This window comes from Pipistrellus hanaki, assembly GCF_964339955.1.
Source record: "Pipistrellus hanaki genome assembly, chromosome: 16".
NCBI lineage: Eukaryota > Metazoa > Chordata > Mammalia > Chiroptera > Vespertilionidae > Pipistrellus > Pipistrellus hanaki.
In genome coordinates this window covers 40135040-40148435 of record NC_140518.1, presented here as the reverse complement: position 1 = coordinate 40148435, position 13396 = coordinate 40135040, and the positions used below count along the sequence as shown (strand labels likewise).

Genomic DNA, 13396 nt, shown 5'->3' with positions numbered 1-13396 from the left:
TGCTTTCTGAGGCGGAAATGTGTGATGCACGGTTAGGGTTCCGATCAGATGGTCCAGGTCCCTTCTACTCGGCTTCTGGTAATCCTCATATAATCAACTCATAAACGTGGAACGAGGCAGCCACATATGGACATTTTAAAATAAGATGGTGAAAAATAAGTCAATAACAAATAATAGAAGTATACCCAGAAATAGAAGGCATTATATACCCACTGTGATTGGGAAGGGAAACCTAGGATGAGGAAAGGCATATTTAAATTCATGTAATTAATTAAGTTATTAAATAAAATTATATTATAAAATCAATATCTTTGTTTGGGAAAAATATTCAATCAGCACATAAGAATATAAAACCTTAATCTGCCAAATTAATCACCATCAATACTTTCTAAAACATTTTTTAATGTTTTAAATGTTTATATTTAAACGTCTACACATTCTTTTAAATTTCTTTTTGAGTGAAGCTGAGCATTTTCGAAACAGACGTATCATCTGTGACTGTTTTTTCTGTGAACTGAATCACGCATATCTTTCCCCCATTTTCTAGTCAGTGGCTTGTCTTGTTCTGATTGATTGACTGATTGGTTGATTAGTAGAGGTTATTTACATATTAGGAAAATTATCCTTTCGTCATTTGAGTTGCAAATATTTTTTCCTAGGTTGTCTTTTAATTTGGTTCTTTGTATTTTGGGGCAAGGGGGGCTTGTTTCTTGTTATTTTTTTGTGTAGTGATCTTATCTCTATAACATAGTCTAGGTTTCATGACTAACTCAGACCTTCCCCATTTAAGATTTTTTTAAATCACTTTTTTCCTTACTATTTTTTGGTCTCAGGTTAAAAAGATTAAATATGGGGTGGGACATATGTAGGTGTACGGTTATAAGTATGCAAAACACAGTGTTTGTTCTTGTATTGTTATTTATTAATTATTGTATTATTTTCCATACGGACAACTGTAAACCTACTTTCCCCCCCTATAGTTAGGCCACCAGACACTTACTATCCCTACGCCACACCACTGCCTAACCAAACCATATTCCCAGAGTTCTGGTTTGCAGGGTTTTCCTTCTCATAGTCTGGATATTTTTGTTTTTGTGATTTGATTTCATCTTTGAGCCAAAATTAATATAAAATCTTTACATTTTCGTGGGTTCAGGCTTTGTTACTACTGCTTTCCAGTAGTTACTACGGCTGATTGTTTCTCGTATTTCAGTCGACCAATAGCACGGTCTCTCACCTGCACAGTTTGGAATTGTTTGTGATGAAAGTCACTGGCCCTTGGACCTGACTTTGAAAACACCACCAGAATTCTGTGTGCCAGCCACCAGGCCTCATGCCCCAGAACATTCTCTCTCTTCACCATCCAAGTCCTCCTACAGGGTGGTGTTTTTATACCTTTTACAAGTGAGGAAACTGGTGATAGAGTGAGAAACTTCCCCAAGACCTAAGTAATGGGAAGTGTTGATGAGAATTCCATCTTATTCCAATGACTTGGCTTTGTCGATTTTTTGCTGGACCACCCAGAAAATGCCATCTTTTCTTTTGTCCCCTCTCTCGTGTTTTCTCGGGCAACTGGGAGGGAGGGCAGCTGATCCTTGGGGCTTGACTTCCTTTTGTCTCATCATCATCATCATCATCGTCATCACTACCTCCTGATTCGGTCTGCTGTCTCTCGTCAGATCTGAGCACTTTACGTATATCGATGTGTTTAACCTAACTCTGAAGATGCCATGATTGCCCCTGTTTTACAGGTGAGGAAACTGAGGTGCAGGCAGGCTAATTGACTTGCTCAAGGTTGCGCACTAGGCTAGTAAACCGTGGCGTTCGTATGACAGATAAGATATCCTGGCTCCAGAAGCCACCTGCTGAACCCATGCTGTTCAGAAGGGTTTCATTTCAGACCCTCGGGCTGCACAAAGATAAGACACACCCTCCTTCACCTACGCTGTTTCCTGATGTTGCAGAACTTGCCAAAGCATGTTCTCAAATCAGGATTGACACATCGGGCGTTGGGACTCTCATAGTGTACCTTTACAGGGCGACATACTACCTCCATCCTGGGTTAGGCCCAGGTCTCAGTGGGCATGCCCTTGCAGTGACATATCAACCTTTTCCTTTCCAGTTCCTGATTGTCTTGGGCTATAAGGGCCCAGTCCTTGACCCTGACCAGGAGCAAATGAACAAAGCCCTTGATTTGGTTCTGTTACTCAAGGTCACCTCCCAGCTAATGGTGTGGTTCAGGTGGAAGGGAGCAGCTGGCCAGGCCCTGGGTCGTGTGCACGTTTGCCTTCACTTTCACACCAGAATGACAAGATGACATTACAGGAATAACTTCTAACCCACGCCAAGTAACAGACTTCAAGAATAAATGAGTTAGCTTTGACTGGCTCCAGTTTTCCCCTCGTGAGCAAAGACGGTGATGCATCCTCTCTGGAGCCCTGTGATGGTCTAAACTACACTAAGGCCCGAGTGGTGCTTCTCGGACGGAGATGTGCACGGGGACCACCTGAGCACGTTGTGAAGGCGCAGTCCTGATTCCCAGGTGTCGCGTTGTCCCGAGAGCTGCACTGCTGGCAGGCTCCCGGGGGATGTGACCTGCGGGCCTGGGAGCCGTGTTTTGTAGCGAGGTTCTGGGGTGCTGATGCCTTCGTCGTGTTTGCAGTTGTAGTGTGTTTTCTTTCTTTCTTTCTTTCTTTTTTTTTTTTTTTAATATATTTTATTGATTTTTTTTTTGCCCCCCTCCCTCCCTCCCACACATCCCCTCCCTCCCCAGAGTTTTGTGTCCATTGGTTGTACTTATATGCATGTATAAAAGACCTTCGGTTGATCTATTATCTCCCCCAGATCTTCCTCCCCTCCCCGCTGTAATTTGACAGTCTACTTATTGATATACTGTCTCTATATCTATCTTTTGGTTCATCAGTTTATAATGCTCTTTATTATCCACAAATGAGTGAGGTCATGTGGTGTTTCTCTTTCATTGATTGGCTTATTTCACTCAGCATGATGTTCTCCAATTCCATCCAGGTTGCTGCAAATGATGAGAATTCCTTCTTTTTTATGGCAGCATAGTATTCCATTGTGTAGATGTACCATAGTTTTTGGATCCAATCATCTGCTGACGGACACTTATGCTGTTTCCAAATTCTGGCTATTGTAGATTGTGCTGCTATGAACATAGGGGGGCATATATCCTTTCTGATTGGTGTTTCTAGCTTCTTGGGATATATTCCTAGGAGTGGGATTACTGGGTCAAATGGGAGTTCCATTTTCAGTTTTTTGAGGAAACTCCACACTGTTCTCCACAGTGGTTGCACCAGTCTGCATTCCCACCAGCAGTGCACTAGGGTTCCTTTTTCTCCGCAACCTCGCCAACACTTGTCATTTGTTGATTTGTGATGTTGGCCATTCTGACAGGTGTGAGATGGTACCGCATTGTTGTTTTGATTTGCATCTCTCGGACAATTAGTGACTTTGAGCATGTTTTCATGTGCCTTTTGGCCTTCCTTCTGTCTTCTTTTGAAAATGTTCTATTTAGGTCCATTGCCCATTTTTTAATTGGATTATTTATCTTCCTTTTATTTAGTTGTATAAGCTGTTTGTAGATGTTGGAGATTAAACCTTTATCAGTGGTATCATTTGCAAATATGTTCTCCCACACTGTGGGCTTTCTTGTTGTTTTGTTGATGGTTTCTTTTGCTGTAAATGACAAACTTGCAAACGTACTTGTGATTGCAGAAAACAGTGTCGTAGCATCCAGATTGAACGGTGATGTCTGTTTCTGATCTCTTAAGAAATAAAATGCTGCCGAGACCGGTTTGGCTCAATGGATAGAGCGTCGGCTTGGGGACTGAAGGGTCCCAGGTTCGATTCCGGTCAAGGGCATGTACCTTGGTTGCGGGCATATCCCCAGTAGGGGGTGTGCAAGAGGCAGCTGATCGATGACTCTCTCTCATCGATGTTTCTAACTCTCTATCTCTCTCCATTCCTCTCTGTACAAAATCAATAAAATATATTTAAAAAAAAAAAAGAAAGAAAGAAAGAAAGAAAATGCTGCGGAAAGAGCCCCTCTCCTCCCACCCAGCCTTTCTGTCCCCCTGCCAGTGCTGTCCTGGGTCGGTGGGTAGCACTTTCCATGCCATCACTGCACATGGATGAACATCCACCAGCAAACACATTGTCTTGTGTTTCAGAATGGCATCCTGCTGCATGTACACATAAACCCACATGCATACACATACATACATGCATGCACATACACAAACACACAGACATAATTTGCAAATTTTTCTTCCTTAACTCTTAACTAGTACCAAGCTGCGTGTGTGACATTTTTTACCCGAAAAGGACTCTCTAGTGTGATATGAAACTATCATCTTTAGAGAGGAAGCGTGCCTTTGGCTGTTGATAGGTTGGGAGGTGCTAGGAGTAACCCCCTCTTCACTTTAACCCCCCACACTGGGTTACCTCTATCCTGAACTCTTGGTGTCTGGGGTCAAGTTCAGTTGGGCACTCTGAAGCTGGTGTCTTATGTGCTGGGTTGCCCACTCTGTCCTCTGCTTTTCCCTCCCTCCTCCACTTTCCGCTGGCCTCATGACCCCAAGGAGAGGAGAAGGCATGGCTGTGGGGGGGAGGGGGCAGAGGGCAGCCACGGCAAGCACAAGACAGGGGGTGACGTGGCCTTGGCCTCTCCTAGGAGATGACCTCATGCGCTGTGTGGACCTCTACAACCAGGCCCAGTCCAAGTGGTTTGAAGAGATGGTGACCACCACACTGGTGAGTGCCCCGAGAGGTGTGAGCATGCCCGTTCTGTGACTGGCACTCAGGGTGCCCTGGGTGGGTGCCGGCGGGCATGTAGGCAGTAGAGTGGGGTGACTGTGGAGAGTCATTATGTCTGCTCACCTTGGGGTCCAGACCTCGCCTCTGGGTGAGTCCAAGCTCATTGGTACCCTTGCTCTGGCCCTTCCTGGCTGTGTAAACACGGGGGAGGGTTGGCTGTGCCCTGAGGGGTCGGGTTCAACTGAGGAACCCCCAACAAGTAAACAGTGGCCTCTTTAGAACAAATAGCCAAGTTGCAGGAAGCGTGACCCTCTCATCCCCAGAGGAGTCTCAGCTCCTACAGGGGAGATCCTTGCAGGGGTGAAGGATGAAGCTGGGAGCTCTGTAGGGGAGCAGGGGTGTCCCACGATCAGGGGGTGAGGGATCGGCATCAGAGCCCTTCTCTGCCTTCCCGAGATTTCCTGTGGGGGGCAGCACCTCCTCCTCAGTCAGCACCAGCCGCAGTGAGATGCGGTTGGCACGTGGGCACATGGGCCGTTGGGCCAGAGGAGAAAGGAGCATCATGCCAGCTGTTTGTCACGTTGCCCCATTGCCAAAGCCACCCCTGTCCGGCACAGGCAGTGACCTGCTTTTCCTCCTGGTTAATCTCCTAATTAAGCCCCCTCCTTTACCCCTCCCTGGGTAATCACCGGGGCAATGACCTAGTTATGCAAGAATAACAGCCTGATCCCCTCAGTTCCAAAGATACGGTACCACCTAGAAACCAAAGGACAAACCCTTTCCACTCTTCCCTTTGACAGGGGCCACCCCACCCTCTGCCCCTGCCTCCCCTGGCCTGGTCTTGGGTCTGTCCCTCAGCACTCAGGGTGGACAGCGGACAGAGGCCCAGGGAGCCACGGGCACCCCGCATGCGTCCCATCTCTCCACCCCCCCGGGAATCGGACCCGGGCCTGCACTGGTGCAGAATCATGAGTCAGACCACAGCAGTCCGGGTTCAAATTTCGCTCCTCCCATAATCCCATGTCACTATGGGCAGGTGACGTTACCTCTCTGGATGCTCAATCCTTTGTTTGGAAAATGTGGACAGGAACAGAGCCTGTCTCTTCAGATTATTTTGAGCACAATAGGTAATGCCTGTAATGCTCAGCACCCACCCGCCAGCAGTAGCTAGCTGCTGGGTCAGCATCCTCACCGGCACCGCTAGATGTGGGACGGGTTCCTCATCAGGCCCCACAGGGTCAGGAGGGATCCGGCCTACGCAGCGGCGACGTGTGTGAGAGGGTGGCCTGGGACCGTGTGGTGGGAAGGGCGTGTCCCATGTCCGGCTGGAGGGACACGTCCCAGGCGTCTGCGTTTCCTCCTGTGCAGGAGCTGGAGCGGCTGGAGGTGGAGCGGGTGGAGATGATCCGGCAGCACCTGTGCCAGTACACACAGCTGCGGCACGAGACAGACATGTTCAACCAAAGCGTGAGTTCCCCGCCCCGGCCGGAGGCCCCAAGGCCCCAGGGGGACCACTGTCCCGTGGCGGGTGAAGTGGCCACTGCACATGAGCCTGAATGGGCAGTGGGCGGCCCGGGGATGGGCCTGCAGGAACCCATCCCAAGCGCGTGGAATGGAGGCAGCGCGCGTGAGCTGTTTCCCCATGACCACGCTCATGGTAGTTAAGTAGCTGAAGACGGTATTGCCTGCCCCGGCGAACCTCTTACCAAAACGATAAAAGAACCAGAACTATGCAGCATGTCTAACGGGACAGTGTCATTGGTCCTGTTCTGCGGTGGTAGCCGTGGGAGCGAAGGGTGGAACTGGTCACCGGCCTGGAGCCATTGAGCCACTCTGCCCTTCCATCCGGCCTGCGGTCCGGAGGGTCAAGTGCTCGATGAGAAGCAGGGTGGGACGAGAGGTCCCGGCTCCCGCTCTCACAGCCTCTGCACGTCTGCCCCTCACGGGCCTCCCCTGGGGCCCCCAGCCCTCCGAGAGGCTGCTGTGACAGCGGAGAGGCGGGCAGCCTGCCTCAGAGGCAGTGAGATCTGAGATGGCGTCCTCTCTCCTCCATCCCTTGCAGACAGTCGAGCCTGTGGACCAGCTGCTTCGAAAAGTGGACCCAGCCAAAGACAGGGAGCTGTGGGTCAGAGAGCACAAGACGGGCAACATCCGCCCTGTGGACATGGAGATCTAGGCGGGCACATGCGGCCCCCGGGGTCCTGCCAAGGAGAGGGGCCGGGGGCGCCATGGAGAGGAGGTGGTGGGTCCTGCTGCCAAGTGGAGCTGCCCTCTCCCCCACTCTCCTGCCCACTGAGGAGAGGGAAGGGTGAGGGCTGCAGCCAGCCATTCCAGAAGGGCGGCCTGGCGGCCTCGCTGGGAGGTCCCCAGTGTTCCCAGGACAAGAAGGTGGATCCACAGCCCCGCCCTTGTCTCTGAGGCCGAAGACCCCCCCCAACTCCCACGTTGTGCTTGCCGTTTCGGGAACAAACTGAAGCTGGAACTTTGTGGTCCCTGCTGAGCACCGTAGGGTCATCGCCCTGCCCAGAGCCAGCTGTGTCACATGCTCGTGCCCCTGGAGGCCCTGAGGTCCTTCCTCCAGCTGGCCCTCTGGTCTCCAGGGCTTTGGAGGGTCAGCGGAGGGAGGTCTCTGTCTCCAAGCTAAGTGTCAGGATCACAGTCGTGGATAGAAGGCAGCGTTCAACAGTCCGCACTCAGAATCCTTTGCAGCCTTCCTTCTTTATTTTTCCCCCATTGCATTCTGGGAGTCCACATCCTGGCTCTTCCCTGTCACCGTTCATGATCAAGAGTCTTGGGAAGAAGGCCTAGCTCCCGTCTTCCCAGACTGACCCTGCCTGGAGAGGTCAGGATGGAACTACCTCATCAAGCAAATTGGCCCTCAGTCACAGTGCTGAGTCGGGTTCCCCAGTAGATCAGGCATCCTCTGCAAAGTCCAAGAATCCCCAGTCCCCCTCCTCCCCCTCTGCAGATGCTCCCTCTGCCCATCCCCGCCCCTTTCCACACTCTAAACAGGGCTGGGTCAGTCCCATGTGGGAGACAGGCTGGGACAAGCCTTTGTCATCCCCAGTGGCTCCCCCTGCTTGCATATGCCAGCATTGGGATCACTGTCCCTCATATGGCTTCCTGTCATTGGTGGTCACTGTCCAGGCATCCAAGACTAACATGGCCGCAGTAGGTTGTTGCCTACTGGGCAGCGTCTCGCTACCGTGGCCTCAGCAACTCCTGCACAGCCCAGAGCCCCTCATCAGGCCCTGCTTGGTGCCGGGCCCCCTTCCCCTTCTTCAGCTCCCAGTTCCCGGTAAGACCTGGTCTGAGTGTGACTCAGGGAGCTTTCAGGGCAGCAGTCGGGTCCTTGCCCATCGTTTGTTCCTCTTCCCGACCACAGCAAATGTGTGCCCCGTCATGTGAAGTCTTGAAAAAGCAGTTCTAAAGGCCCAGAGGAAGAATAGGGACCTGAAAGAGGAAGTGCAGCCAGCAAAGGGCAGGTGGCAGCCTGCAACCCCTCCCCTGAGAACCAACCCATCTTTTTTTCGTCATCTTCCCCAGCGATTCCTGTGGACTTACAGGATCCATATATTCCCCAGAGTGTAGAATTCTAAGAGCACAACTCACTGGTCTTTCAGTCTTACGTATCTGATGATGTATTAACCTTGGATCTTCCGGTGCCTCCTGCATTGAGTCAGACCGCTCTCTCGCAGCTGATGGTAGAGAGAAGCTGAATATACTAAAGCAAACCAGACTGTGTCCCTTCTCTCACTGAAGCATCCCGACCAGAAAGGTCAGTGTGAAGGCCTTCTCCAACCTGAGTCTGTCCACTGCATGGAGAGCCACTCCTGGCTCTGGGACGGGGCCATGACACCAGCCACCGATTTCAGGGTATCCGTTCTTGGGTTCTTTATTAAAAACAGGTGCAAGTAGCAACTGCATTGTGGCTTAGTAAACTAATTTGTGGATGATATTCAGATATTCAAAGCCTTGTTAGGAACACATATTTTGAGTGGATATGCTCATTGAGTTTGCCTTCTCCCTTCTCTCTGAGGGTTCTAGCCTCCTGCTCCTCCTTGGGACAGAGGCAGCTCTCCTGCCTCTTCTGGGATAGCCTGAACTGGCCCAGTGTGGGCCGGTCTGTTTGATGAAGTGATTCTCTCCTCCTCATCTCTTTACCTCAGTCTCGGTAGCTTTTTCACATACGTTTTCTTTCCTCTTTTGTTCATTCGTCAAGCATTTAGCTGAAGACAAGTGCTGTGCTAAGATCTGAGGGCAAGGTATTGGCTTATTTTCTGTGATTTTGTATAGACATCTTTTCTTTAGGGTTCTTGCAGTTAAGGCATTCACATAGAGGTACTCTGTAGACCAGGGGTCCTCAAACTTTTTAAAGTGGGGGCCAGATCACGGTCCCTCAGAGAGCTGGAGGGCCGGACTATATGAACTACTAATTCCTACTGTAACACCTTGGCTGCGCTCACTGCCCAAAAAACCTGGCGGGCAGGATCAGACTCCCCTGGGGGCTGCATGTGGTCCGCGGGCCGTAGTTTGAAGACCCCTGCAGACCTTGGGTTTTCAGGGATACTGTCTGTTGTGCTGACCTGCATTCATTTATTCATTTGTTTATTCAGCAGATCCTTGGGACAAGCCAGGCCCTCTTGCCAGTCCCTCTATTGCCCACGGTAGTCAGGGATATGTTGACCTTTCTGGAGAATGAGAACATTTAACCTACCACATTTAACCGAGTGGGAACCTGTAATTATAATGCAAACTACCGTCATACGGCACTTACCCAACTGGTGGGAGATAGACAGCAACAAGCGCTCAGTGCCCTAGTCACTAGACTCCCAGCCTATATCCAACTTGAATTTCTGAGATTTCTTTTTTCTGTCTGGTCAACCTTCACCCGAGAATATTTTTTCCCATTAATTTTTAGAGAGAGTGAAAGGAATGGGGAGAGACAGAGAGAGGGAAAATATCGATGTGAGAGAGACACATTGGTTGGTTGCATTCCGCACATGCCCCAACCGGGCTCAGGGATGGATCCTACAACCAAGGTACATGCCCTTGACTGGAATCGAACTCAGGACACTTTAGTCCACAGGCTGACGTGCTAACCACTGAGCAAAACTGATTAGGTCTGAGATTTCTTTTTTGTTTTAAATAACTCCTTACTTTACAAAGAGGATGCAGCCTAAGCATGGCCAATGAAATTAAAACTGAATGAAGAGCAGAGCTGGAGTCGACAGTCCGGCCCCCTGTTCTTGTCAGCAGCCCCCCCACCTCCACCTCCACCCCCATCCCCACCCCTGCAGTCTGGGTGAAGTCAAGGTCAGGGTGAAGTCCAGAGCATCTAAACCTGCACGTCAGGGTAGCAAACCCTCTCTCTGGTCACTGCTTTGCGCTTATGTCCTGGTTGTTTAGGTCGTAGGAGGATTTCACTGGGTTTTTCATTTCTGGAAACAAGTGAGCCCCTTCTACCTGCCTTTACTTAGTTTTATCTGTGAAAACCCGGATTAAAAAAAAATTCTCTATGACAAACGGTCTTCAACGTGAGCAGGTTGCCATGACAACCTCTAGGAAAAGGAACCGGTCCCTCCGGTTTTTTGCCTAGTGTTTTTTGTTTGTTTGTTTGTTTGTTTTTTGTTTTTTTTTGTTTTGTTTTTTATCAGTATTGCAAAGCCCTGGCGACTGAACCACGGGGGTGGCTGTCCTGAGGTTCTGTCTCGGTGCACCCGGGCCTCCTCCACCTCTACCCAGCGCCCCTGGGGCCGGAGGATGCCCAGGCAGAAGGCCGCAGAAGCCGCCGATTCCCCGTGTGAAAGCTGACCAATTACTAGAGAGGCGATGGGTGCAGAAAACTCTTGGCTGAGCCCAAGTCCCTTCTTGGAAACACAAGCCATAAAATTCAAAGGCTTCAGGGGCCTCAGTGTGTTTAAGGGATTCTGCTCCCAGCTGGGCGAGGCCTGGACCGGAGCAGGGCGTCGACACGGATTCCGCAGGCCTGCTGTCACCACGTAGGCAGGGAGAGCACTTCACAAATGCTACGCGGGGTGCAGATGGCGGCGTGCTCACTTAGCCAGCACCCCATCTCACTCCACTGGTCCTTCCCACCCCACAGGACACACCACCTTTTTTTTTTTTCCAGGTTTGCTGAGGTATTTAATACTCAGGATGGAGGGTTACTGACACACAGGAAAAGTCACCCTTTTGAAGGATACTGGTTCTGTGAATTTTGACAAACTTAGCCTCTGGAACCAACATAATCTTTCCATCACTCCAATTCCCCCAGAGCCCCAGAGTCAAGCCACTCCTCCCACTCCAAGCCCTTGGCAACCACTGATTAATTCTGCGACCTTATGGTTTGCTTCTTCCAGAAGGTTGTGTACACGGAGTCACTCTGTGTAGCCTTTGCGTCTGGCTTCTCTCACTCGGCTAGGTGTTGTTGAGCTAGCCTGTTTGTGCGGCTGCTTCCAGCCCCAGGCTCCTCCTCCAAAAGCCAGCCATGCCCACAGGTAGTTCTGGAGGCTCAGGCTTGCCTTTTTTGGCTCATGCCAGGATTAGACAATGCAGAAGGTTGCCAGGGAGTGGGCGGAGGGGTGGGCGGGGTCTCGGCTGCCTTCCACGTCTGCTGTGCCCTGAAGCTTGCAGGTCCCTCTGTCCTGGGGACCCTCTCGTCTGCTCCGCTTGCACAGTCCTTTTTGGCATTTATTGAGCATTGGGGGTGAAGTGGGGGGGAAGCGAATGGGCATAGCATGGATGAGAAGGCAGGGACTGGCCTTGGGCTCCTCACCGCCCTTTACTGGATCTGCTTCATCTGCAAACCAAGGGTATGATTCTAGAAGGTCTCAGGCCTTCTGCAGTTACTACAGCCTATCTTCCTACGAGCCATTCCCAATTCTGTGCCCTGTGTACATGGCCACACCGAATCTGGGTCCTATCGGCGCAGTGGTGCATGGTGTCACCTAAGATCCTCACGAGAGGGACATCCCGGCATGCCTCCGTTTAGATACAAATGAAGCTACGATTAAGAGCTTTGTGAGCTATGGACAATGAGGTCGTTCCTCTGTAGGACCCCCACGGTGACAGCTCCTCCAAGCCCTGTGTTGATCACAGTCTGCTCAGTGACAGGTGAGCCACGGAAGGCAGCCAGACAAACTAGTAACCCTGAGTCCAGGCCAGGCCGGCGCAGTCCCGCAGGCTCCTTGTAATGAAGCCACGGTCTGCACTGCTGGAGGCCTGGGCTGCCTTTTGCCGGGGAGGACCCTTCACCACCATCTGGCCCCTAGCAGTCTCATTTTTGTCTGGCCTCTCTTGAAGGGAGGGACGCAGCTCCTATGGCTGCAGGTTGGGGTGAGACTCAGACAAGTGACAAAGCATGTTCCCTTTCCTCTCACCATCTAGATGCTGGGCCGGGCTCTCCGGGGCCTCTGCTGGGAGGTGCCTCTGAGGCAGAGGGCTGTGACCACCTCGGACGGCTCTGGGCGCCGTTCCGGGAACATTGATCCTTTGTGTTTCAGGGAGATTCCCGATGGGATTGCAAGGGTGAATGCAAAGGGTGCGGCACACGGGTGCTCTGCTGGGGACAGTGTGACCCTGGGACAGAGGTCCCAGGGGCAAGAGCATGGGACTAGCTGCTCTGCTGTCTCATTTATCCCGGGACCTCTGTGGACCCATCTGTCAAGGGAGACGCTCTCTTCCAGCGTCATTACAGCATTGGGGGTCCTGGCTCTCGGGAGCCGGGGCTTCCAGGCAGCCGTGTGGCCCCGGGGACAGATGTTCAAAGGGACACCAGCCCCCCTGGGTGAGGGGCCCCGCATCGGCAGCTTGGCCCTGCCCACAGGAAGGAGGTGAGGGGGCGGAGGGGCACGGCGGTCCCTCCACAGACACGAGCACATCACAAACCCGATGAAGGTGGAATTTTCTAACAAAATAAACTTGCTTGTTTGGTCTGTTTTCTGTAACTTTTGCTAAATACTTTATACATTTCTAATGTTGCAAAGCTGTGTCTCCTGCCAGCATTCCTCATCCCGGTATGAATGTGTTTACTTGGAATTGTATATCCTTCCCCTCTGGCTGCCTAGATGGGTAAATAAAATCGATGTAATATAATTTATAAGTAACCCTGTTGAAACTCCGATCCCTATGGGAGCGCCCTTCCCGCCCCCCATAATAGCATTTGTGTGTATTAATGCTGAAGAATTAAATGTTTAAAGGGTTTCCATTTTGAAGGCATTTGCTATATATAATTGCTCTGCGTTATTATGAGGCGTTTTCAGGAGTTAAATGCTCTCCCAACTTTTCCCTCGGCTCTGGGTGGACACTTGAGATGCGCAGAGTCACCCCATGGGAAATAAACTGTCCAACGACGCTGGTCCCGCTGGGTGAGCCTCCTTCCTGGAGCGCGGCCTTCTGTCCTTTTACAAAGGGTCTTCGCATTCCTCCAGGCTCCCGGCATCGGTGATGAGTTTTCTCCTGAGGACTTAGCAGAGGGCCAAAAGGCACCTGGGCATTGGCCCGCCAGACAGGTGCCAAGCTGCCATACCCACACACCTGGCCCCCAGCCCAGGCCACTCTCCTGGTGACAGCCCTGCAGACACAAGGGGCTCCCGGCTATAGTTTCTTTTTTCAT

General features: G+C 51.1%; 1 protein-coding gene and 1 long non-coding RNA gene across 5 annotated transcripts in view; one reads left to right on the top strand and one right to left on the bottom strand.

The window, feature by feature from the left end:
* Positions 1 to 8700, top strand: part of GAS7 (growth arrest specific 7) — a gene marked incomplete at its 5' end in the record, with an annotated part of 195460 nt that extends 186760 nt beyond the window's left edge. For all 4 annotated transcript variants that reach the window (XM_084863929.1, XM_084863932.1, XM_084863930.1 and 1 more), the window contains 3 exons: positions 4697 to 4776; positions 6148 to 6246; positions 6842 to 8700. In XM_084863929.1, the coding sequence (XP_084720055.1) occupies positions 4697 to 4776; positions 6148 to 6246; positions 6842 to 6955 (293 nt within the window). In that variant the 3' untranslated portion in view covers positions 6956 to 8700. The remainder of the gene's footprint in view (positions 1 to 4696; positions 4777 to 6147; positions 6247 to 6841) is intronic.
* On the bottom strand, positions 7495 to 13372 carry LOC311611632. Its single transcript, XR_014793132.1, has 2 exons — positions 9321 to 13372; positions 7495 to 9123 (listed from the first exon to the last, which is right to left on the bottom strand). It is a non-coding gene; the product is annotated as an uncharacterized lncRNA (long non-coding RNA).
* Positions 13373 to 13396: the final 24 nt, after the last annotated feature.